Consider the following 23,703-nt stretch of genomic DNA (forward strand, 5'->3'; position numbering starts at 1 on the left):
GTGACCTTGGGGATGCGTCATTCTCCGCACATGTACTTTTTCCATGTCTGGGTGCGTCCTGACACTATCCCAAGCTGTCAAAGGGTCTTCAAGCAGTTTCACCACACAACTCCACAATCTTCAGATGTTACTGATTTAAGTGGCCATCGCTCTGGGTCTAGGCGCCCTTCAGAGATGGCATGTCGATTTACGGACCTACTTTTCTGAGCTTTTCTTGTATGGGCTACATCCAGACCTGGTCATTTGGATTGGAAGCCTCGCGCATAGCTGTTCCATGCAAGTAAGGATGGGTAGTGTTTTCTTTCAGACTCAGCGATGGAGTTCCCCAAATGTCTATCTCCCCCACACTGTTCTTCCTTTATGTGAATGATCTTCTCCCTACGGTTACCATCACGATGTTACTCTGCACGTCTCTTTGTCCTACTCCTCCCAACGCTCCGCTTCACTCCGACTGTGCGACCTCCAGACCCGATTCTTTATTGTCCAGACCACCAACTGAGGTTTACCGGTCAAGGCACCCGCGAGCTGAGCATCTACCCCATTCCTTTCCCTGCTATTATGCTTAAGGTAGGGCTCCTTAGTTATCCTCCCTTGACTTGATTGCACACCTCATCGATACCCCTTGGCCGACTGCTATACTCTTTCTCACCATCGAAACATGGTGTTTCTTGCTCTATTCTACCGAAGTCTTATCGGGGTTTGCTACTCCTGTCTGTTTGCCCGCGTCATCCTCATTCACCCCCTATCAAGTTACTGCTGCCCCGTTCTAATCTTTTTTTCTCACATCTCTGAAACTCTTTGTCCGCCTCTGTCTTCTCTACCTCTCAAAAGCCGAGTTGACATCCATCTTAATCCACCTAGGGCTGTGTGTTATTTCTTGTGTGGTTTTATCTTCCTTCCTCTGGGGACTCTGCCCTTCCCCCGTGAAGCACAGATGTATAGCAAAGAAACGTCAACAACAGCTGTGACATTTTGGATGGAGCGACGCACCTTCATTGTGACAGATCACTCAGCACCACTTCACCACCATTGTGCTAAGCCTCCACGTGTCATCGTTACCATTCTCCTTCGCTAGTTTCCGACTGAACCCAGTTCCGCACTGGCACATTACAATGCATGCAAATTAGGGATAGTCCTGTTCGACCTCGCAAACGAATCTGACGCATATATTATATTGGAAAAATGGTCTTCGGGAAATGAGGTGATGTGTGCACCTAAGGTTGTTTGTTCAATCACACATCCGTGCTTTGTGGGAGAGGTCCTGCGCTAATCAGTCGACTCAGCCACGTGGATGTATTGCACCCATCTTCTGGACTGGCTTGGCTTTCTTTTCATTGATCCCTTAAGGTTCGCTTGAGAATTCACGCAAAGAACTGCGCGAAAAAAGGCAATGGTCATGGGTGTTCTTTGGGCAGCCAGACAATCGATCAATACACATCTGTCCATCAGCGTCCGCAGCCACTGAAGTTCCTCATCTCTCAGATTTTCAACTGCCTCTCCTCGATCCGTGAGGACATCTTCTTTCAATCACCCGTAACACCAAACAGGTACTAACAGCTCGTTTCAAGCGATTCTGCTCGAAGCGCCTTAGCATTCGTTTACTGGAACACATCATCTGTCTTCGGATAATGAGCGATGAGCTGAGCCCCAGACGGATGGGCGATAACACCGGTGGAGGAACCAATCTAGAATCAAGCGGTAATTCAAGCTATCTCGCTTCTGTCTAACTCGGCATAAAACCATACAGCGTTCCGCACTTACTAATCATTTACGTTAGGTTTGACGTGCACGAACGTGTTTTCAAAGAGTTCTCTTATTGATACCATGACTAAAGAGCGGTAGAATGTGATGATTGGTCACCGCAAAATCTGATCGAGTTCCCAATCAATGAATCGACAGGCTGTGCAAATGCGCACAATCCAGGTTCTTCTGGATAGTGTTGACAGATTTTCTTCGGGTGGTGCCGCAGGCGTGAAAACACACCGATTTGAACCATTGCCGCTTGTAAACTTGAAAAACCTGTGTGCCATTGGTGCCATTGGTCACATGTATCGATCGAACAAGGAAACACTCAGACCGGTGGCAAACACGGCACATTAGATAAGTCTGATCAAAACCAGCTGCACGCTTGAATTCGTCTTTGTTCTACCGCTACCATCCCTTTTTTCTCGAAATATTCCTTCGACTCAACTCCGCATGCGCCTACTGGACAACAGCTTTGAATCACGTGGCATCCACCAGCTGAGTTATCCAGTTCTTCCAGAGATTCTGTGTGATTTTTAAGCTACAGACTGTTTTCTGTCGCTAACCCCTCATCGCATGTCGTGGAGCTGTGTGCTGAGAAACCGGTGTACCGTTTCAGCTGTGTGTTGTTTGAAGCGGATTTTCACCAAATTCGTCCTCAACCGGATTGGATGTTTGCTGAAGCGAAACTTACACGGCCACTTGAGTTAGGTACCAACTTCTGCCAGTGGTGCACTGTGGACCACGTTCATTCGATCAACTTCACAGTTAATGGCAGGACCACCTGCGATGCAAGAGGTGTCTACATCTGAGCCTATTGTTAGACCCTCTTGGCAGCTCGGGTTGTTCATTCGGTGATCACAAAAAAAATGCTGTTAGTATTTAACTTGTTTGTGGGTAGAGTGTCTCATTCCAGTACAAAAAGAACTCATATTACATTAGGTGACCATGCAGAGGTGGTAGAAACTAGGAATTGAGCAAGCTAATCTTGCCCATTCTTGTCTCCCCAACGTCGTCTGGGTCAACTTTTCATCTCCAGTTTTATGTATGTTCCACTCTAATTCCCTCGCAGATCGATTTCGGTGACGTTTCCGAACGTAAAGCGATTCTTGATCGTCTGAAGTGCCATTCTTTCGACTGGTACTTGAAGAATATTTACCCGGAATTCTTCGTTCCGACTGATTCAGTGGCTCATGGTGACGTGAGTTCTTTTATTCACGAATAGTCATTTCCCGATCCGTTTGTATTACCGCATTGTATTACCGCATACCCACCCATGATACCACATTTATCACGAAAGATTTGCCTACGTAGCGACTTGGTTGCCAGGACACCGTTGAGGCCTCATTGAGACAATACCTATCAATATTCCAGCGTATCTAGACTTTCACTCTTGGATTCCCTTTGGACATAAACGGTAACTATCAATGCAGATAAGAACTTTGTTTATTTCCTTGATCTTCCATTGCCAGGCAAACTTGTTGTCCTTCAGATGGGTTAGGTATGATCAGTCTGCTGTAAATTCACAGGACCTAATCAATTCGTGGTTCACTTGCAAGCTACATCTCCGAATGATGGTTCAGGGTCACTGACAGNAGCCCAAACAACGCCGTATCAGCTTCTCCTAGTCTTACTTTTTCAAAATGGCATTCAAAATATCCTGTGTATGATATTATCTTAGCCCCCAGGTGAGATCTTGACGTACAGTTAGCAACAGATGCGGTGTATTAGCCTCTTGTGCATATCTTATAGATGTAGTATAGTTGTATAGTTGTACTGTACCATGGAACATATTGTGGAATGGAGTGACAGTGTATCTGACAGATGATATTTGAAGGCGCCTTGATTGTAAGATAATCCTCAGTGGTACATTGTAACTAATATAGGAGACGGAGGTGAGATGTCCGTAGTTAGAGCGCGGAATGTCCGCGGTTCGAACCCGACATCGGCCTCTCGACTTCCCCTGTCTAGGTTTGGGCAACTTGGCGGTACCCCATCCCTCGTGCTTCCATCGGGTTGTATAGCGGTCGGGGACCGAAAGTGTGCTACAGCTGAACGGTTATTATTTATTTATTTATTTATTTATTTATTTATTTATTTATTTATTTATTTATTTATTTATTTATTTATTTATTTATTTATTTATTTATTTATCATACCTCCTGCGCAGATCGAATCTGAGGCCGGTCCACATTGCATCGATTCCCGAAGGAAGGGCGATGGTAAAGTAATTGTTGGCATGTGGCCTTGTCACAGAGAAGGTGGAAATCAAGTGAGTTGCCTCCGTGTTTAATCTGATGGGAGGCCGGCCCACATTGCATCGATTCCCCTCTGAAGGGCGATGGTAAAGTAATTGTTGGCATGTGGCCTTGTCACAGAGAAGGTGGAAATCAAGTGAGTTGCCTCCGTGTTTAGGTTATCTGATGGGTGTGAAGATCCACAACAGACAGTTAGGTTTTTGTGTATTCTAGATTTGCTAATTCTGAATGTTAATTATCATAGGTGTCCGTGTTCTGGCTGCCCCAGTGACACCTGTTTTGAAGCGAAGACTATTTTCGTCCTGTCGGTAACGCAAATAATGCAAACTAGTGCGCATTATCCGAGGTTTTGGCTTTCAAGCTACTTTTCGAGCCTCTCCTGGTCAGTCGAAATTGTTTTTCCTGTGATGAGGCTAAGCAACCGGCGTGACTAAATTTCGGCTATGCGTTGAGTAGACCTAGCTGCTAGCGCTTGAAAATAACGACTTTACCCAACAGTTCCAGACATGGCATATCGGCTGTGGACGATATCATCTTGACAGACCAACTTTGTATTGCTTCGATCGCTGTTGAGTTTATCTAAGCTTAACCACGGCCATTTCAGGAGAGCGTTCATTCTACGACCGATTTCCTCATGAGGTATAGTGTGATGATCCTGCCAGTATCCCTCCCTTGACTAGTTGGTGTTGGTGTCACCCTTTACCGAGACATATGTTCCATCTGGTCCGTCATTTTGCTCGGATCTGTCGTATCTGCGGTGCTACAACCAAGATCGGATCTGTCGTATCTGCGGTGCTACAACTGGGAAGCACCAAGGTCCCCATTGGTTGCCCAGGCTCCTTAGATAACGGGAATCGACAAGTTGAGGCCGGAAACCAAACCACTGAGGGTTTGGTCTCAAGTCCGGCACGACGCTTGAGTTCGGTGTCAATAGAAATCGGAGACTGGCTAAGACCGAATGCAGCACCCCCTTTTTTACGTATGCCTTGGGGTTCACATAGATCCTCCCATGTCACTCAATTGATTCACACTTCACATGTCATCATTCCGTGGGAGCTATGCAAAAATGAGTGTCACTTTCTGTAGCTTGTTGTGTCAACCGATTTCGCATTTTGCTTCATGTCATATTGGTTCCTGTTTTTCTTCATCAATCCATGCTACCAAATCAGCCTCTCGAAATATTTTTCTTAGTGAAACGTTTGTTCCTACAGCGCGAACTGCTACTCAGTGTGTTTAGGTGCCAGTCGTCTTTGCGTAATCATGATCCACAATCTTGATGTGTGTTTGACAAAGATGAAGAATTGATAGGTGAGGTTATTTCAGCCAATGTTGTCGATGTAGGTCAGAACAGTTGTTCTCTAGTGTGTGAAATCTAAGGACGGATGACTGACTGCATGCTAGACGTTACATACCTCGGTAGTTGGAAGTGTGCCTGATGAAGTCAGTGCGCGAATCTCAAGGGCCCGATTCACTCACTTCGCTAAGTTCCGTCATTTGTGGCGTCAAAAAGGCATATCACTGGATCTCGAGGGTCGTGTGTACCAGGCCACAGTATGGTTGCGAAACCTGGCCTATGCAGACAGATGATTTGAGGTGTCTTCAGGCTTTTAACGACCGCTGCCACAAAAGCGTTGCTGTTGTCAAATGCCGTCAACCGATTAGTAACCAGATGATTGGGGGCGAGATGGCTAAAGTGGTTAGAGAGCGAATATACTCACCGGAAGGTCCGACCTCTGCCTCTCGTCTTCCCCCGTCTAGGCTTGGGCAACCTGGCAGAATGGGGTCCCCGTGACCCTGTCTGCGTTTGGCTGGAGACATTAAAAGAACTGGCCGCTGATCGATGTCGGTGGCGTTCGTGGTGTCAGATTGTCTGATTGATCGCTTGGAGTTCTGTGCACCCCAGAATGTTTGCAATAGACCAGCGTCAGGCCCCTCCCTCATCCACTGTTTTCTTATTTTAAGGCTTTAAGTATAATTAGACAAAACCGATGGTTTTACGGCACTGAAGGATCAGTATGAACACTAATGTTGCTGTCTCCGATGGTGATGGTGATGCTCTGTAACTCAGAAGTTGAGCCACAAGAATTTGATGGTACGACCCCTTTGATGATGCCTGCTTACCAAAACTTCATGGGACTGTGATTCGTGACCTACAGTTGTTCATAGTCTGCATTCGTTTTTAGTCGCTCCTCGGCTGTATCAGTCGTCTATTGTATCTCTGGACAGCTCTGTTCATCTCCATTACCGGATGAGAACCTTACTCATACAATCGATATGGCGGTTCGCAACCCGACATTGAATTTAGATTGCGCTCAACTTTCAAGCCACCTAGCGACATCGGACTCATACATGAGTACCTTTTGTCTGCTAAAACGAGGATATCGGTTTGTTTTCATCATTTTTCGGCTAACCAGTCAAACGAATCTCGTTGAAGTTTTGTAATACTTATTCTGTCCGAGTTCCAGTCTGCGTGAACTCGGAAACAACACCTGGGTTCGATCCTACTGGACCACTGCAGTTAAACATCGTCGCATACCTGAGTGGGAACTCAGTAATGACAACATCAAGAGAAAACTCAACAATTATCTACTCCGAAGTAAAAATTGTGAGGCTAGATGGCACTATCTGCAGGCCATTGGTCGGACAACCAGCAGGGGTAATTTCTCGTACAATTTTGTCACGGATCGAATAAGTGATGCAGTTAACGTAAACAACCAAGACATGCGATAAGTTAGCTAAAAACGTGCCTAATTCATTTGATTTTCACAACTCATGTTTGACCATAGACAGATATCATATGGATTGACGGTGATAAACTACGTCGAATATCTTTGTAATGTACTACTCTTAAGGTTGCTGAAAATCTGTCGACAGCAACCTTATGAGTAGTATATTACAAAAATATACATGTATTCGCGATATATCGAATATCGTAGCGACTGAAACATGAGGCGGCCTGGTACAGCACATTCAGTTGCCTGAGAATATCACAAACGAGATATTCAGCTGCGTTTCAGGTGAGTCTCTCGAAAAAACAAATTAGTTTGCAAATGAGTGTATATTCGCTAACTACGTCGAATATCCTTGACTTCGTCATATGGGCTTATAGGGATCGGACTTGTGACCTTTATACCAATGGTTTTAGTCGGTCACCTGGTCGGCATCCACCGACTTTGATTCTGTGGTTGACAGCTTCGTGAACCACAATATGGATGAAAGTGCTCGTGTGACCAAGCTTTTCATAATCCGGCTGCAACTTTACGTCGTACGTTGAATGTTTTAGATGCGACCTCATCCGGTGTGAGTCACAAGATGAGTGGATGTCAGTTCCGAAACGGATTTGTAAAGGAGCTGTTACACCCTGCTATATCCTTGAGTTAGCGAGCGGCACCAGGATGACACTACTCACCTGTGCAACCATGTCGGGTGCGGTTTGCCAGGCCATCCGGATCAGGCCGTCTCGTTCTGCTCTTGTTCAAGCTCAATCCAGTCAGTAATTGGTAAAGTTTTAATGGGATGGAGTAACGCGTCGTACTACGTCTCGCTCCTCACCTTATAGAGTTAATGCAAGACAGTCGGTAGACGAACAGCTGAACTAAGCTTCCTCATGATAATTTCTGCAGTCAAATAATGAGTTGGGACTGGGAGATGTCTGCAACAGATATCATTAGGCTCGCACCGCTTGAACAACCACTTCAATTTGCAGGTATATCAACAGATGTTCCAACGCATGACTCGCTAACCTGACACCTTCCTCTCTCCCCTTCACCTCGCCATCCAGTATTGGCTCATGTCCAAGCTCGGTGAGATTCGCCGGGACAACAAATGCTGGGACGCTGGTATTGAGGTTGGGCGCATAGCCCTCCTTGACTGCCATGGTGTACGGGGGAATCAACATTTTGTGTACACATCGGTAAGTCATTTGCTGCCCTTTTCTCGCTTCCCATCTGGCTCATTGATTGATTGATTGACTGATACCGGGCAGCAGAATCCTGTGTGTGTGGGTGCACACCGTTCGAACGCGTATACGCTCTTGTTGCCCCGACTACTTTCGCTTCTCTAGCACAAACCCGAGGCATTTGGGATGACGCGTTGTTGATGCTGGCGTCAGTACTGTTCTGATCGAATGTGTCCATGTGTGCTCGTATGTGTGATGATTCACACACTCGTTCCGTTCCGAAAGCAGTGGCAGAGAACGAGCATGATTTGTTGTGGTTATCCTTGTCGTTGTTGTGCTGATTGTCAGTTGACCTGTCCAAGGATTGGTTCCACTGCACTTTGACGTTAATGTTTGTATGCTTATCTGTATGGGTATGGCCATTGTGCACCGTTTCACACCGCGCACGCTCGTTGCGACTGTTTGTGTGTGCACCGTTCGCTGGCTCAGCTCAGTTCGAATGGTGTTGTGACTAGCCGTCCCAACAAAGCGTGGGGGAATCCTGGTAACTCAATGAACGCCACTCTTTGGAATGAACTCCATATTACCGTTGAGGAAACACCGCCCACGATAATATACTGAGTAGCCAGTTGTGTGTAACGAACGGGCAACCACACAGAAGTTTGAACCCGTGGCCTTGTTTCGCCCCATGCAAATTGCTCTCCCGGGACCTTGCTTCTCATATATTTACCATGTTCTCATTCTGGTCTTAGTGAAGCTGTGACGAGGGTATTTATCGTTCAAATGGCTACGAATATACAGTGCTGCACAGGCCTCAATTTCCCTTGGCCGGTGCTTTCACACACGCGTCTGTCTTTGGACGAATTTCGATTGCCAAGTGATTGCGAGGATGGTACAAAGTCGTTTTGATTCTGACAATCGACCCACTATCAAAATACCATGCATGCATCTTCAGCGTTCCTGAAAAATAGTTTTTTTACCCATCTGGATCAAATGTATCGATACTCTGCGACATTGATTGTGACGTGTACCTGTGTATATTGCGCAGTTTGAAACAACCGTGTTCATGTTGCCTAGTTATCGGCGATTCCGTGTACCGATTCGCATCGTCGGTTTGCACTGAGCAACTGGCGATCACAGTTTTATTTTCATAACACTTAAATGTACGTTTCTCGTGAACCACTTCCCCGACTGGATCCCGTGCTCTCTGGATACTTAACTTTCGATCCATAACTGGCTATTCGGCGATCTTGTTACCTGTTCGCCATAGGTGAAAGAGGGTGTCGTTCTAGGCATCCGAATCACAGTGCTCCTCAACTTTCGGAGTGTAGAGTGATGTCCTTTTCGTTACCCCCTCTGATTACCACGTCTGTGGGCACCAAACGTTCCTCAGAAACTTTCAGCACGCGAAAATGTGTCAGGGACTTCCAGAAAGCTTCCCTGCGAGGAATAATGCTGTTATTGATTGACTATTGGTAACAGAGTTGTTTTCGGGAAATAAAAGAACGCTGTCGTTCTGCCTTAGTTTACAGAGAGTGTTATGATGGTGGCCCTTCGGTACCCTTCTCCAGACGGGTACAACGACATTTCCTATCAACCATGTTCTAGTTTGTGACCCTCTCAAGTAAGCCAATTCTTAGGAGACGTCCAAAGTTTCCACTCGTAGTGGCCGGGTGAAACCATTTTGTTGTCGTTGTCAAAGTTAATAAATCACGTGATTGGCTTTCCGACTTCATTCCAGTCCTCATGTGATCTGAGTTCATAAACCGCGGACAGCAATGTGCCATGTTTTCCTCGTGTACTTTTCCGAATCTGCTGTTATTTAGATCCTGTGCGTTTTTTGGTCTCCTGCTACGCACTTCACAGCTTGATGCAGCTCACAGAAAGGTGTATTTTGGATGATTTCAAAACTTAAGTAAAAATCCTCTAGCAGTTTTCTCTTTCGCTTCGCGCTGGAGGGGCATTTCAACTTGCATTGACGAAGTCGATAGCGCGGCTCACCGATCCCCTGGATATTCACCGGCTGGACCAAGTGGTTAGAGCGCGAATTTACTGACCAGAAGGTCCGTGGTTCGTGCCTGACCTCTGCCTCTCGACTTCCCCCATCTAGGCTTGGGCAACCTGGCAGTATCCCAGCCCTCATGCCTCCTTCACGTGGCATGGCAGTTAGGCACCGAAAGGGTGCTACAGCTGAACGATTTTTTTATATTCACCGGCTGATTGTTGTATGTGATATTACAAGCGGTGAACAGTTGACGGTGGTATGGTTGTGCTCTGCTCTCAACCCAGGAATCCAGTTTGCATGCAAGTCTATACCTAAACTATCCACTCAGCCGTTGTCGTTGCCTTTCTTCCTTTCACCCTTTGTTCAGAATAACGAGATAAAGCATGGTGAACGTTGCGTCACCCTATCTGAGGACAACAAGTCTTTGACCATAGAGTACTGCTCAAATTCGGCTCGGCAGCGATGGAAATTCGATCGATCACCACTCATCCTCACCGAGTAGAAGTGTCATCAACAGTGGTAGTGATGCGATTTTACTGTTGTCATATGGAACAGATCGATTCGAGTTCTCATGCCTTAGTTGCCTTGTATTCCAGACGCCCTCAGGTGACTCTAAGCATATCGAATGCTATTGCCTTGTATTCCAGACGCCCTCAGGTGACTCTAAGCATATCTGAATGCTATTGTTGCACACACACCTATCCACCTATTCGCCACCAACTGTGATATTGCTTATTGGCAACTGTGGTTACCCTACTCCTTCTCACACTCCATCTCTTTCATGTGTGTACATGAACTGCGCCGTATTGATTGTTTCCACTGCTATCGTTAACATCATCCCTCTCTTCACGCCTCTGGGATCTGGGATCGTCCTCTCCTTCGATGTCTTTTAGTATTCACCTGTATCATTCATTTTTCTGTTTTACTTCCACCTCTCCATTTGTACGTGTACCGCCCAGTGTTCATCCAGTCTACCGTGGTTTCCTGGTTGCCAACATCGTCCAGATACCCTGATCTTCACCCCTCTCCTTTTCCACTTGCACAATGCCTCCCTCTGGGGATAATTGACTGGTTGTTCAACCGTCGCTCTGTCTTTTCAATGATGATAGCTGTTCCATTCCACGCCTTCCAAACCGTGTGTTCTTGTGCCTTGCAACATTTTTGTTGCTGTCTATTAGCTAAGGTTCTCATTCTCTCATCTACCACAAGAATTGTATTTTTCGCCTTCTATTTTGTTCTTTGTTAGGAGGTAACTTCTATGTTTTTTTAAAAAAGAATTGTCGTTAGGAAGTTCTTGTAACAGTGCGTTGCTGCTACTTACGTTGCTCTTGGTGATTATGATATTGTCAAGGTGCCTTTCAGAATAAAACTTTGTCTTTCGGCTTTTGATAGTGAATTTAGCTGGTCAGATTGACCTGACGGAGCCTGTGGATTTTAAAAGGTCAACCTCTGTCTACCTCCACTTCATGGGCTTCAATAAAAACGAAGAGTGACTTGCACATTTCAAGCTTACCACAGCTTGGTTTCACTACTTTCTGTGTAACACCACACTCAGATGATACTAGGAAGCTAAAGGCAGATGGTATTCCATGACTCAGTGTTACTTACGAGTTAGGTGACCGAATCCTGTCTTTAACAATGCCTTACACTTGTCCATTAGGTGAAATCGCTCAGCTGTAACACTCTAGCTGCCATGCCACCAGGAGGAACCACGAGGGCTGGGATACTGTTGGGTTGCCCAAGTCTAGATGGCGGAGGTCGAGATGCAGAAGTCCGATTCGACCCAAGGACCTTCCGGTCAGTGAATTCGCGCTTCAACCACTGAACCATCTCGCCCCCAGGTAAGATAAACCAGACCGAGAGCCCCCTAAATTTGGAAACCAGCCTTCAGAAGATAGACAACCTGTGACCGCATTCTCGACTTGCAAAACATGACTGCTGTTTGAGAACCAGGACACTCCACATTTGGGATTTATCCCTTGTGGCGCTTACTCTTCCAAATGAAGTGGAGACCTGTCCGACCAGGACTTTGATGATGTTTGGTCCCCACTCCCTACATTTCATCCAGATTAGCTCACTGGTTTGGTTGCTACGGTGTTCTCTTGTGCATATTCGCTATTGAATAGCTACCACTTGCAATTCCGAACTACGTTGGTGTTTTCATCTGTCTTTAGGGCAGAAACGGCGCAACTCCACTACGAACGCGTTGGTTGGTTTGTTGTTGTGGCAGACAGAAAAGGTCAGAATAAACCCGATCCTGACCGCACCAACACTGTCAAGAGGTGGGCTTAAAGTACGGACTGGTCTACTCCGTTAATTGCACAAATCGTTTCACACACAGTCGGTCCAGCTGAGCCCACATGGCGTTCTGGCTGATAGTTCCTCGTATGTTTTTCATTTTAACCTCACGAATTCTGGGTTACAAACTGGAAAGATGTGACAACACTCTCGAATAATCCACTTGGTGAGTGAGTTTCGAGTCCGCTTTGGAACAAAGGTTGTGTAGCTTGTTCGTGGTCCAAGTCCCATGAAATATTGGGACGCTCCACGTCTATGCTGAGCGATTAATCAGCCTGCATTATGCTGGGGCTCTTGTCGGACGATCATTGTGTAAAATTGCTATAGAGGCTTTATCTTCGAAGAAGTAATGTCTTGACTGCACATCTATCAACTGAAGAGTCACTTCTGTTCGGACATTCAAAGTACCCCACCATTTTTAATTGATCACAGTGTAGTCCGGGATTATTTGAAAGTTAACGGACTACTCATGTCGCTTAAAACGTAATTTAGACTCAGATCAGATCAATATCGAAAAAGTGATTCGAATAACTGTTTACAATCAAAACCAAGGATGTTGGCTTCGACATACTCCCATTTGCACACGGTTTGACGGGCGACTCAACTGAATACAGCAGAATCTCTCGTTTTACGATGGTCCGCATCAGGTGAATATGCTGCAAGAGCCGCCTCATGTTTCATCCGGTAGGATATTCGAGAAATCGCGATACTAGTCATAAGGTTGCTGAAAACTCTTTGACAGCTCACGATCAGTTTAGCCCTTTCTGGGGCTACTCAGGTAGACACAACCCCCCAGTTTCTACTGAACTTGTGTTATACTCGAGTCCATATTGGAGAGAATTTGTCAAATCTTTTGATTTGCAAACAGATTCGGTCTTAACGGGAGACTCATCTGAATCCAGCCAGATATCTCATTGATGGTGGTCTTTTGGGAGGGGAGATTCGAGTGGTTCCACCAGACCAGGACGTTGATATTGTACTATCTCATTTTTACGGAAGCTGTGGGGTTGGTGATTGTGTGAACAGTCTGGCGCCGGATTGCACTGCTTTTGTAATTGACGAAATTTTCATATGGTTCGTTCACGCCCGCGTATTTATAGAAACCAGCCTTCATTCCACACATTTTTACATCGAAAGGATGGCCAATAATATGTGGATGATTATCCCAACTTGTTTTCATCACCAACTGGTTCCTCGTTGTTATACCTCACAGTATGGCACCGAATTCACCATTTTTTAATTCTGAGTGAACAACCTCACTTCGATTCATAACCTATCTTGTCCAAACATCCAAAACTACGCTGAGAAAGCCTGCTTCTCTGATCATGGCGCGCAAGTTCGAACCCTCTTACCGCTGAAACAACTAGACTTAAAAAAGGGTTACAGTCAGTTTGTAATTTTGGAAAAAATAACTCCATGGTATGAATAGGGTGGCAGAATCCCCTGTATCGATTTCTAAATCTCAGCATCTGAAGGCATGGATGGGAAATGGAGTTACCTCAGACTGGATGCCATTCTCCCCATTCCGGAAGTGCTGTACACATCTGAACATGCAGTGATCTTACCGAGGACGGTTTTTGCAAAAACGTCATCTGAGGTTTTTTATCGAGAATTCTGGATAATATAAAGAAGCGTTTTCTCATAAGTGTATTTAGATTAGCCGGTGGCTTAAATACCTTGGGTAGTGGGGGTTACCTACGGTCAATCAGCGTTAAGAATAGAGTTCCGTGGGTAGCTGCGCTTTGTAGAGCCGCTAAAAGACCTCAATGAATCGAGAAAGTCCGTTCAAGAAATATGAAGTACTCACGAGTGTCGTCGTGTTACCCAACACCAGAAGCTATTCTGAAGACGTGTGAGGTTTTAGTGCAGAATTTTAGGTCGTTCTCCAACCAATATCCCGCTTGATTAGTTTATAACTGCAAGCGGATTGATGCTTACCGGATCCCCAAAGGAAGAGCGAAAAAAGTTCGGGATAACTCTTGATTGCTGCCAAGTAGTGATTAGGTCCCCTGATAGATTTCATCGCATGTGCTAGGTTAGGTAACCACTTTGAATTTGCCATCGATTATGTCCAGTTGCTGGACTCGTATGGTTCGAATCCTCACTCTTGCCAGCTGAACAAATTCGGCTCAATTACCGCTTCTTCAATAGAACGGAGGGAGGTGTCAGACTTAAGCCTCCCAATTATCTGAACCCATCAGTAATGGGAATTTCGGGTCCATTACTTACTTCCCTTGGTGCTTTTTCACCAAAATCATCGTGCCATGATGATCCGGATTAGGGAGAATGTTCCCTGTTACGGCATTGTCACTAAATCACCGGATCTGTTACGTATCCCATCTCCCTTTCGCGTTATGCGGCCATGTTCTACTCTAATATGTAGGCTAGTTTTTCTTGGACTGGAGCAAATTATGGGAGGACACAGGATTAACTAACTCCTCAAGCACACACAAGGACACCCAACCTTGGGGAATGGCATGTCGTGCTCCAGATGGGTAAATGACGTTTCCGGTCGAAGCATGTGGCAGTAGTTTGAGTGGAATAACTAGCTGGATCGATACCAGAAATCTGCGTGACCGGAAGTGATTGACACTCGAAACCAACTGCCGTATCATCTGAATAGATATTGGAAGACCATTTCAATCATCAATAGCAAGACCGTTATCCAAAACTTTCTAAATAAATAGCTACAAGAAGCGTCATGATTCCCATTGTATCAGAATGCAGTGGGATTGAAAGATGTTCATTGTACAACCGCACCCCTTCCTCTTGGGAAGTATGTATCTTTCTGTGGGATTTCCTACATCTATATTTTTTTCAAAGCGGAGTTTCCCCCCCTTGTCTTGTAGGGTATGGTTTTCCCGTGAAGAGTTACCCACTGGAGAGATCTTGCCTTGTGCCTCGCTACAAAACACAACCCTCCAAGGCATTTTCACACATACGGGGCGGACACTATTGATAAGTTGAGGTCAGGTCGAATTTAAGGCAGAATTCTGCCTTCACTCGACGTCAACTGATATCGAATTAATAAAAAATTAAAGGTCTATGTGATCCCAGACGTTACCCTGTTCAGTCAATTTGTAGTTTATTCCTGAAGAGTATGGTCATAAACATAAGAAGTAAACGCGCGCGATAGATGTGGAAGGGTTACAGGGGAATATTAGATAAAACAAGGGAAGCGTCCCATTCGAAGTCGTTTCAGTTCCAGTCGGACAAGATGAATCCCAACGTAGGTGAGAATGTTTGCTATGGAAACACGCGTGTAAAGACCAACAAACGAAGAAAAGACAAACGCTGAATGCTCCTCAAGGCGTGGTAAGCGCTAGCACGACCAAGACTCGCACATTAGGCACAAATTGTTCGTCATAATGGGTCAGGTGTGAAAGCCAATGGCAACAATGAAAACGCAACGCTATGTACTAAGCATAAGTGTCGTAAGTACGTAGAGAGCCCACAATGGCAAGCGATCGCAAATCACTGACTGTGACCTTAGGAAGTCCCAGTCCAATAGCAGCCTTGTCGGACTAAGCACAGCAGATCCCTCGATAAGAAGTGATAATGGATTGGTGGACCAAAAAGTCGACACCACAATCGATTGCACGTACGGCTGAGATGATCGTGAGGGAACAATCTTCAACCAAAAAGTCGACATCACAGTCGATTGCACGTACGGCTGAGATGATGGTGCGGGAACAATCTTCAACGCCATACTTGTGCTTCTTCTCATTCCACACATTCGTTCCGCGCCCATCCGAGACTATTCTTACGTCTACCACAGTTGCTCGATGCTCCGAACAGCGATTAGGTCAGGCTTGATGAAAAAAATTTGGAGGTAGGTGCTCTCAACCCCTCGAAGATGGTTTATCCCAGCCAACGGAGACGTTTTGCGAGTTCCTTTGCAACCCGATTATGTCGCGCTCATCTGACGTCATGCGTGATCCAGCAGAACTGCAGAATATGCAGTTGACCACAGTTTCCACGACGGCAGATCGTCTGACCACCACCCCGAGTGCTTCTGACTCACGTCCTAAGAAAGTTGAACCGGTGCTGGGTATCGTGGATAAATAGGCGAGAAGACACTCATTCTGAAAATACAAGTCATCGATTCGAAAGAGGTGAAGCGACCAACTCTCGTAAACCGCAACCGTCAACGCTGTTGTGCAGACTATCACCCCAAGCAGCCACCAACTCTTCCTTGGTGTTTACGCGTAGACGCGGGTCGGAGGGCTGGGATCCCAAACAATCCTGCCAAATGCGGAATCGTCTACCACATTGCATAGCACTCGGCAGTAGGTAAACAGAAGCTTTTCCATACTCATTCTTCACTACAAATGCGGAATCGTTTACCACATTGCATAGCACTCGGCAGTGGGTAAACAGAAGCTTTCCCATACTCATTCTCCACTGTATAGGGATGGTTGCACTCAGACTTGGGACACCAATTCCCCCATGTTGTTTACCGGCGTGGATGTAGCTGATCAGGTGTCCTTTGGTAGACGTAGCTAGCCGCGAATAGATTCCCTGATATAGTTGTTCAACCTTTTAGGTGTATTTTGATGGACTTGGCCGAGCACAGCTTTGGTATCAGATAGCTGCTTGTGATCTTTATGCGGTTTTAACGAGACACGCTTCACCTCACCCAGTAGTTTAAGCAGCTGCTATCGGTGGCTGGAGACTCCTTTCCCCTTGAAAGTTAATTTGATGCCCAAACATGCCGCTCCTCGGACCCAGAGAAGGGATGAGTTGCTCGACGAAGCAAACTGGTTCGACTGAGAACGATGTCTCCTGTCACCACATATCACTATCGCTTTCATCTTTCTGGTGTTGATCTCCATACAAGCCCTTCTCACCTTGACCACAGCAGCTTCAGTCTTCTCTTTAAGGCGAGTCTGACTTTCCACACACACGATCAAGTCGTCAGCGAAGGCAAAACCATCAAAGAAGGTGACACGGAACTGATATCCTATTTGCGGGGTCGACAATCCAAGAATGTCATCCATTGTCATGATGAACAATAATGGGGAAACTGGATCTCCCTGCCTCACATCTCTGCGGCAGTGAACCTCGGAATCGGGGAAAACTGCTACAGTATTCTCATAGGACTGTGTGATGTATCGCACTAGATTTCGCGATGCTTCAAACGCCTCGGCAGACATGACGATTGTGTCATGCAAAACTGAATCAAACGCTATCGTGATATCAACAAACGTGATATCAACAAACGCCAAGCTGATGTTGGAAGCAGTCGCTGAAGAGTGACAAAACAGGGCAAACAACAGAGGCGTAGCTTTCAGACAATCGTCTTGACGTACAAATGCAAACTGGAATTAGGAAGTTGCAATCTACGGCTTTATCGATCAGCAAGCACGTCATGAAAGCATCGGACAAGAATGGATGACACGGAGATCGATCTCAGTTGGTCCGGTGAATCTGGATTTAAGCACAAGTCGGTTATCTCTGCGGATGCATTTCTGGACTAAACTTCAATCTCTTACTGGAAGTTGCAAATACTGGTGTGTACCTACACAATACTGCTGGTGTTAATATTCCTTTTTAGTCCCCTGCTTGCTGTTGCATCCCATTTGGATAAGCAGTTAGCATGCTTATGTTCGACTTGGTCACCCAAGGTACAAATTGTTTATCTGCATAAAGACCTATAGTGCGGTGGTTCCTTTTTGTTCACCAATGACCGCTATCCTGTTGGTTCGTCAACCTGATTTCTCATCAGTTGATGTTGGACAAAACCGTCTTGGTTGTGTAGCCAAGAATAACGTTGTCAATATGATGCACTATGTTAACTGTTAGGTTATTTATTTATTTCATTATTTGATTATACAGTTGTCAAATTACTTATCAGTCCAGAACTTTGTGAATGAAGGTGGAAATTCTTGGAACCTCTGATGAACTGTTAGTTCAGTTTCATGGGGATGAACACCGCTACAAAACTTGTGGTCTTTTTGCTACCAGTATTGTGTCTTATGGCTCAAACTCAAAGCTACCGCCTGCTCCTCCTCTTTCTTTTCACTTAACTAAAAGTAATACTGAAACTGAGCCATGCACGTCTGTTCACCGCTTCGATGCTGAAAATGTTAAATTCATGCTACTGTTTGTGCTCACAGTAGTTTAAAGTTGCTGCTTTTTCGAATGTTCCGGTGCAGCTCCCACGTAAGTTCCTAAACTTTGAATAGCGGGTCGGCACTTCTACGTGATTGCATGAGCTGAACGAATAGTGGATCCGAATAGTAGTTAACATCTTCACCCACATACCGCCCTTAAACTGTAGTTTGAAGACCTCAAATAAGGTATCTCATTTGTTTATCACGAGGCACGGCTTTTCCAAGGTTGAATAAATATATATATATATATATATATATATATAGTTAAACGTAGACGTGAAATTAAACGCCACCCTCCCCCTGCTGTTATTCATGTTCGGGGAACCTTTTGGTACAGCTGCGTTACAGCTGAAAGATTATTTTCCGACTGAACTTTTAGTAAGACATTCAGAACGAGAGGTTCCTGCTTTGGTCGCCGGATCGAACGACCAGACGAGCATGTCACTTGTGTTTAGCACCCACCCGAGACCGGCTGTGGGCTGTCGAGGAATTTTCAGCGACCTTATGAGTAGTGCATTACGTCTATACACCAAACTGTGTTCTTAACGAATGTAGCTGATGAATCACTTATAATAACGCCATTATGAATGGAGCTTTCTCATTCATATCTGAATCAGAGGATCTTGTTACTGCGATTGCGTTTGAAGCACGAATACTTTGCACTTGCTCTCCCGCCAGCGTTAGAAATCCATCTGATAAGATAAAATGAAGATCGGCTGTGTCGCTGATCGTTTATGGAATAATCCGTCGGTTGTCTTTGTATTATTGGAGGCCAGACATAGGTGAATTTTCGTCACTTTATTACCTAAATGTCGGTAGTGTGAGTAGATCTGGTGATTTCCAATTGAGATTTCACTTCGTCGATAAAAAACTACTGAAAAGCCGAGCAACACTATGGAACTGTTTTAACGTTAATGGAGATTTCACTCCGTCGATAAAAAACTACTGAAAAGCCGAGCAACACTATGGAACTGTTTTAACGTTAGTATGAATCAGCAGTGTGCATCTGACGCAACTCAGGGGAGGTTCGAACTTTAAAAAGTTGATTTTTCGGCCACAAGCTACTGGTCAGTGGTGTGATTAACTCGCACATGACCAATTGTTGGTGGCAACCACAGTTTGGCAAGGTTTCTAGTCTGGACGTAACACGCTATGCATATGGTCTCTGGAATAGTTCGAAATTCAGTTGAAGTAGATCATTTGAGTCTCCCGTCCCAGTTTCCTGTATAAGCGAGAGTTTTTCGAAAGTTTCAGTCTTCTGTCGCCCGGCAAGTGAACTTACCACACGTAAGTCGTTATGCCCTATCAATCAGCTGAGTCAGTTAGGGTGCCCTTATAGTGCAAGGTCGAACAGTACCTCAACCAGCCTGTTTTCACAAGGTCTTATTGGCGGAATCCAGTGAACCACTCATCTACAAGCATCGGAAGTATGAGATTCACAGCCAACGAGTGTATATCCCAATAAGGTTATTTTGCATTTTTCCGCAGGTTGAGTGAGTTCTTGTCCGATGCCAGAGTTATTAGTCAATGCTATTTGACAGTGCAATCCAAGTTCGCCGATAACCAAAGGTCATACAGATAGAGGCGAAACACCGATCAGCCCAATTCTCTCTTAGAGTTTTCCGGTGCGGATTGTCAAGCCATCTGTAATAAAGCTGTTTTCAAAATTTGGAATCAGATGTACCTGTTTGCGGAGCATGTCCGCCGAGGTAGAAGCTTTGTCATCAAGATGATGAATTCGTCCTTTTAAGGAGCTGAGTAGGTTATTGATTTTCCGTCCGGAACAGTAGCACCACCATTTCGGATATCATTCAGAAGACATCATGGTCTTCAGTAGTTTTCCTCAAACACAATGTCTAGTGCATATCAAAGGAATAATATACGGACGCAGGAAATGCATGAATGCAGTTCAACATCAAAGTTGTCTTCTATTTCGCAGCAGCCGAATTAGATGCAATCTAGGAACGTGAACTGCAAACTCGAACTGTTTCACGGAATCTACAAAAGGCCGAAAGATTTGGGAGGTATTGACTATTTATCTTCTTAAATTAATGAACGGATGCTGCGTGGATCGAAGTTGAATTGTTACAACTTCCTATTCATCAAGGATTTGGAAGCTGCTTTGGTTGGGACATGTGCTGTGTATGCCGAACCATCATTTGCCAAAGAGCGTGCTGTTTTTCATGCCTCCTCTTCCTTGACTTGGAAGAGGATTATGAAGGAGACCACGAAACGCTTGGGTGTGGTCGGTGCTACTCACCTTCCAGGATGGGGACCGCGTGCTCCTCACTGTGTCTGGTTGGAGACACTACAAGATATGGCTGCCAACCGATGCCAGTAGCGTTCTTGTTGTCGGTTTCTATCCAGATCACCTGAGTAGGTGTCTGGATGTGTAGGCACCTCGGAATGATTGTGGTAAGCTAGCACTAAGTCCTTCCCCGTCCACTTTTACTCTTTTCTTTACACTAAGTCTTTCAAATAAATCATGGTTGTACGGCAGTGAAGCATCGGTGTTGAACACTGATGTCATGCTGTCGATGATGATGACGACGATGTTGATGAAGCCTATCTTCTCTCCCCACATCTCCTTGTAATGAAGACGAACAGTTTTCGGTCATATGATCAGCACGAACAAACAATAAACTGTCGGGACTCCGGTACCTCCCGTTATCTCTCATTTATGCTGCTACTGAGGGCTTTAGATCCTAATCACATTTTGACATTACAGATTGCACTGCCTGACAGCAGTGAAAGTGAACGAACCCAGTCTGAACCAGGACTTATATCCTCCTTTTTTTTAGTCACTTTGAGTTTATGCTCTTACACCCACACAGCTCACATCTCAAATCTCTGTTGTCTATAGGCCAGCTGTCACCCAGCCGACTTGGACCAAGTGACCAAGTAAACCAGTGCCGAGTTAAGCTCACCGATCGATGAGTTTGACCAGTTGCGTTAACAATGCCGAAACTCACTTGCAACTGACTGAGTACAGTTGAGTACAGTACAGTATACAAACTGATCCTATCCTTCCGCTCACAATACACATCTCTCTGTGTATAACGGTCACAGGTCTGGTGACCAGTGTGCGCTTTCTGACGCTTGCTCAGATGCCCGCTCTGATCTGCCACAGAGCCGTAGCTCAAGCGTTATGGTCGCCAAGGAGTTCCTATATTGCAATACCCAGATTTCCGTCACTGTTCACTGAGACCTCAGCAGCCGATCTTATACTGCGAAGGTGAACGGGTTTGCTAAGACTAGCTTGATTAGGGGCAAAACATGTGTCATTTCTGTTGTTTGGATGAATTCGTCAACTTTAGTCTATCAGTGTACAACTGCAATCTTCTTTGGACAGACACGCAAAGCTGAGTCCGCTGAAGGCAATGGATACTTCGCGTTCCACTTGTTCTTCTGCCTTTCTTCTACCGTTTTACTCCGATATGATATTTTTGTAGAAAAAATCGATTAGCCTCACTGCTTGACATAGTAAATTTTGGTTGTTTTGACTCGGTGGTTTACACTCAAGAACAAGGTCTAGCAATGGGATCTCCAACATCCTTGGTTTTGGCTAATATATTTACGGAAGAATTAGAACGGAGAGCTTTAGCCGGATTCCCATACCCACCTCGGTGACACTGGCATTTTTAGACTGCATAAGGTCCGGGGGGAAACTAAAGACAGACACAGTATACGAGAAGCCAGCCGACACTGAGGGCAGTTTTGGGCTACTCATCTGGCCATCCGAAATCGGTATTAGCTAGTACTGCTTCATCAATGTTTAAGCGTGTAAGGGTCCTATGCACAGAATTTGATCCGACAGCGGTCCAAATTGAAGTAAAGAACAAACTTTGGGGTAGTGGATATCCAGCTAGCTTGTTTTGGCGTCATTTGGTACCGGTAGCGAAACCCAACAGGGAGTGGATCGGGACTGCTGTTATTCCATTGAAGTATCGCCTCTCGGCAAACAGAACCAGGGGCTGTCTACAAAAGTAATTGTAACGACTGCCCTAAGGACCGACGGTCAGGGAACTTCACACCAGCATCAGAGAGCATGGTATAAAAATAAACAGACCTCCGAGAAACGCGGATGACCATCAAGCGTTACTGAAAGACTCGGCAATTGCGGAACATGCGCTGGACACGGGATACAAAGTAAATTTAGAAAACGCCGAGGTTTTGAGGCGAGGACTATGGTCCACCTCACAGAGACTGATAGCCGAGGCGGTAGAAATCGCCAAGTATCCCACTCTTAACAGAATAGGTGTGAAAATGGCAAGCGTGTGAAGAACGGTTTTGGATCAGTCGAGCTAACACATGTTGATGTGCGGTCATGAGAAGGAAGAGTAGTCATCATTTGAATTTCATTTGACCTCATCCCCCCTTAAACTAAATTGTCGGACCACTCACAATCCCACAAAGACCAAGGAAATCTACCAGTGGCACCCGGGGTGAATCATCAAGTGGAGCACCCTGGAGTGGAAGATTAACGAACCGAACCCGATGAGAATTAATTTGGAACTCCCCAAACCCACCAAAGCAAGATTTTGACAACCACACTCAACGCTGATCCAGTGTGGTAACGTGAAGAGGACTTATTGATTGGTTTCCCGTATGCCTTATAACCTGGCCAATTTGGTGACCTGCTCACTTGATCTGATGAAGGTTTTGTGTCAAAAGCGAAACGTTGCCCAAATAAAAAACTACCGATTGTTTGCCAAACTCTTCTGAAACGATGACTTCCCAACCTTTTCCAGTTGACTGAAGTCTGGTCTAGTTTAGAATCCCTTACTCAGATGCAATGCGTTCACGGTTAGCCGAAAATTTGAATTGTTTGTGATCGATGGATTTGGCCGGTACAAGTGGTTGCAACTTAAGAATACTGTTAAACTTCAGAACGGAATTTTCAAACCACTCTGATGTCGTCTCTAGTTCTAAGCGTTGTACTCTGTGGTTTAAGTAATGTGTGAATTTCTCCTTCTGACCAGTCACGATGCTCCTTGATGTGGTCACGTGAAAACGTCAAAGCTCTAGCAAAAACATAGATGGCTTCAGGGTTATGGATGGAATCATGTTAACACACTGCACCAGGCTTTCTTAAACTTTTATCAGTGTTCTGGTCCACCTAATTTATGATAAGTAATCATTAAATAATGATAAATTCAGTAAGCATCCTGGGTCAGTTTATTCGAGTCATTTAACCACACAGGTTAGTTTCAACAAAATAAAAATAAAAACATCAAAGCTTGGGCATGATTCACAGGTGTAAGAGACGGAAATACAATCAACGCGAAGACAAATGAAAACTCTTGGATCAAAGACTAAGTTGTGCGAAACTAATTGAAAAACAATTGACCTTGTTCCCTATACATATTGGTAAGGCTTCTAACA

At 45.2% G+C, this 23,703-nt stretch overlaps 2 protein-coding genes across 2 annotated transcripts in view; one reads left to right on the forward strand and one right to left on the reverse strand.

Moving 5' to 3' along the window:
• The window catches only part of T265_04698 (hypothetical protein), a gene marked incomplete at both ends in the record, with an annotated part of 99,706 nt that extends 88,418 nt beyond the window's left edge, over positions 1-11,288 (forward strand). The window contains 5 exons of the mRNA XM_009169502.1: positions 2,816-2,944; positions 3,914-4,015; positions 4,048-4,137; positions 7,783-7,914; positions 10,272-11,288. Of these exons, the coding sequence (XP_009167766.1) occupies positions 2,816-2,944; positions 3,914-4,015; positions 4,048-4,137; positions 7,783-7,914; positions 10,272-10,406 (588 nt within the window). The remainder of the gene's footprint in view (positions 1-2,815; positions 2,945-3,913; positions 4,016-4,047; positions 4,138-7,782; positions 7,915-10,271) is intronic.
• T265_04697 (hypothetical protein) lies at positions 5,996-10,060 on the reverse strand (the record flags this gene model as incomplete). The annotated part of the gene is made up of 2 exons (XM_009169501.1): positions 5,996-6,058; positions 9,920-10,060. 2 exons carry the CDS (start codon positions 10,058-10,060, stop codon positions 5,996-5,998), a joined length of 204 nt encoding a protein of 67 aa, XP_009167765.1.
• Positions 11,289-23,703: the final 12,415 nt, after the last annotated feature.

Source organism: Opisthorchis viverrini (assembly GCF_000715545.1).
Source record: "Opisthorchis viverrini unplaced genomic scaffold opera_v5_81, whole genome shotgun sequence".
In the NCBI taxonomy this organism is placed as follows: domain Eukaryota; kingdom Metazoa; phylum Platyhelminthes; class Trematoda; order Opisthorchiida; family Opisthorchiidae; genus Opisthorchis; species Opisthorchis viverrini.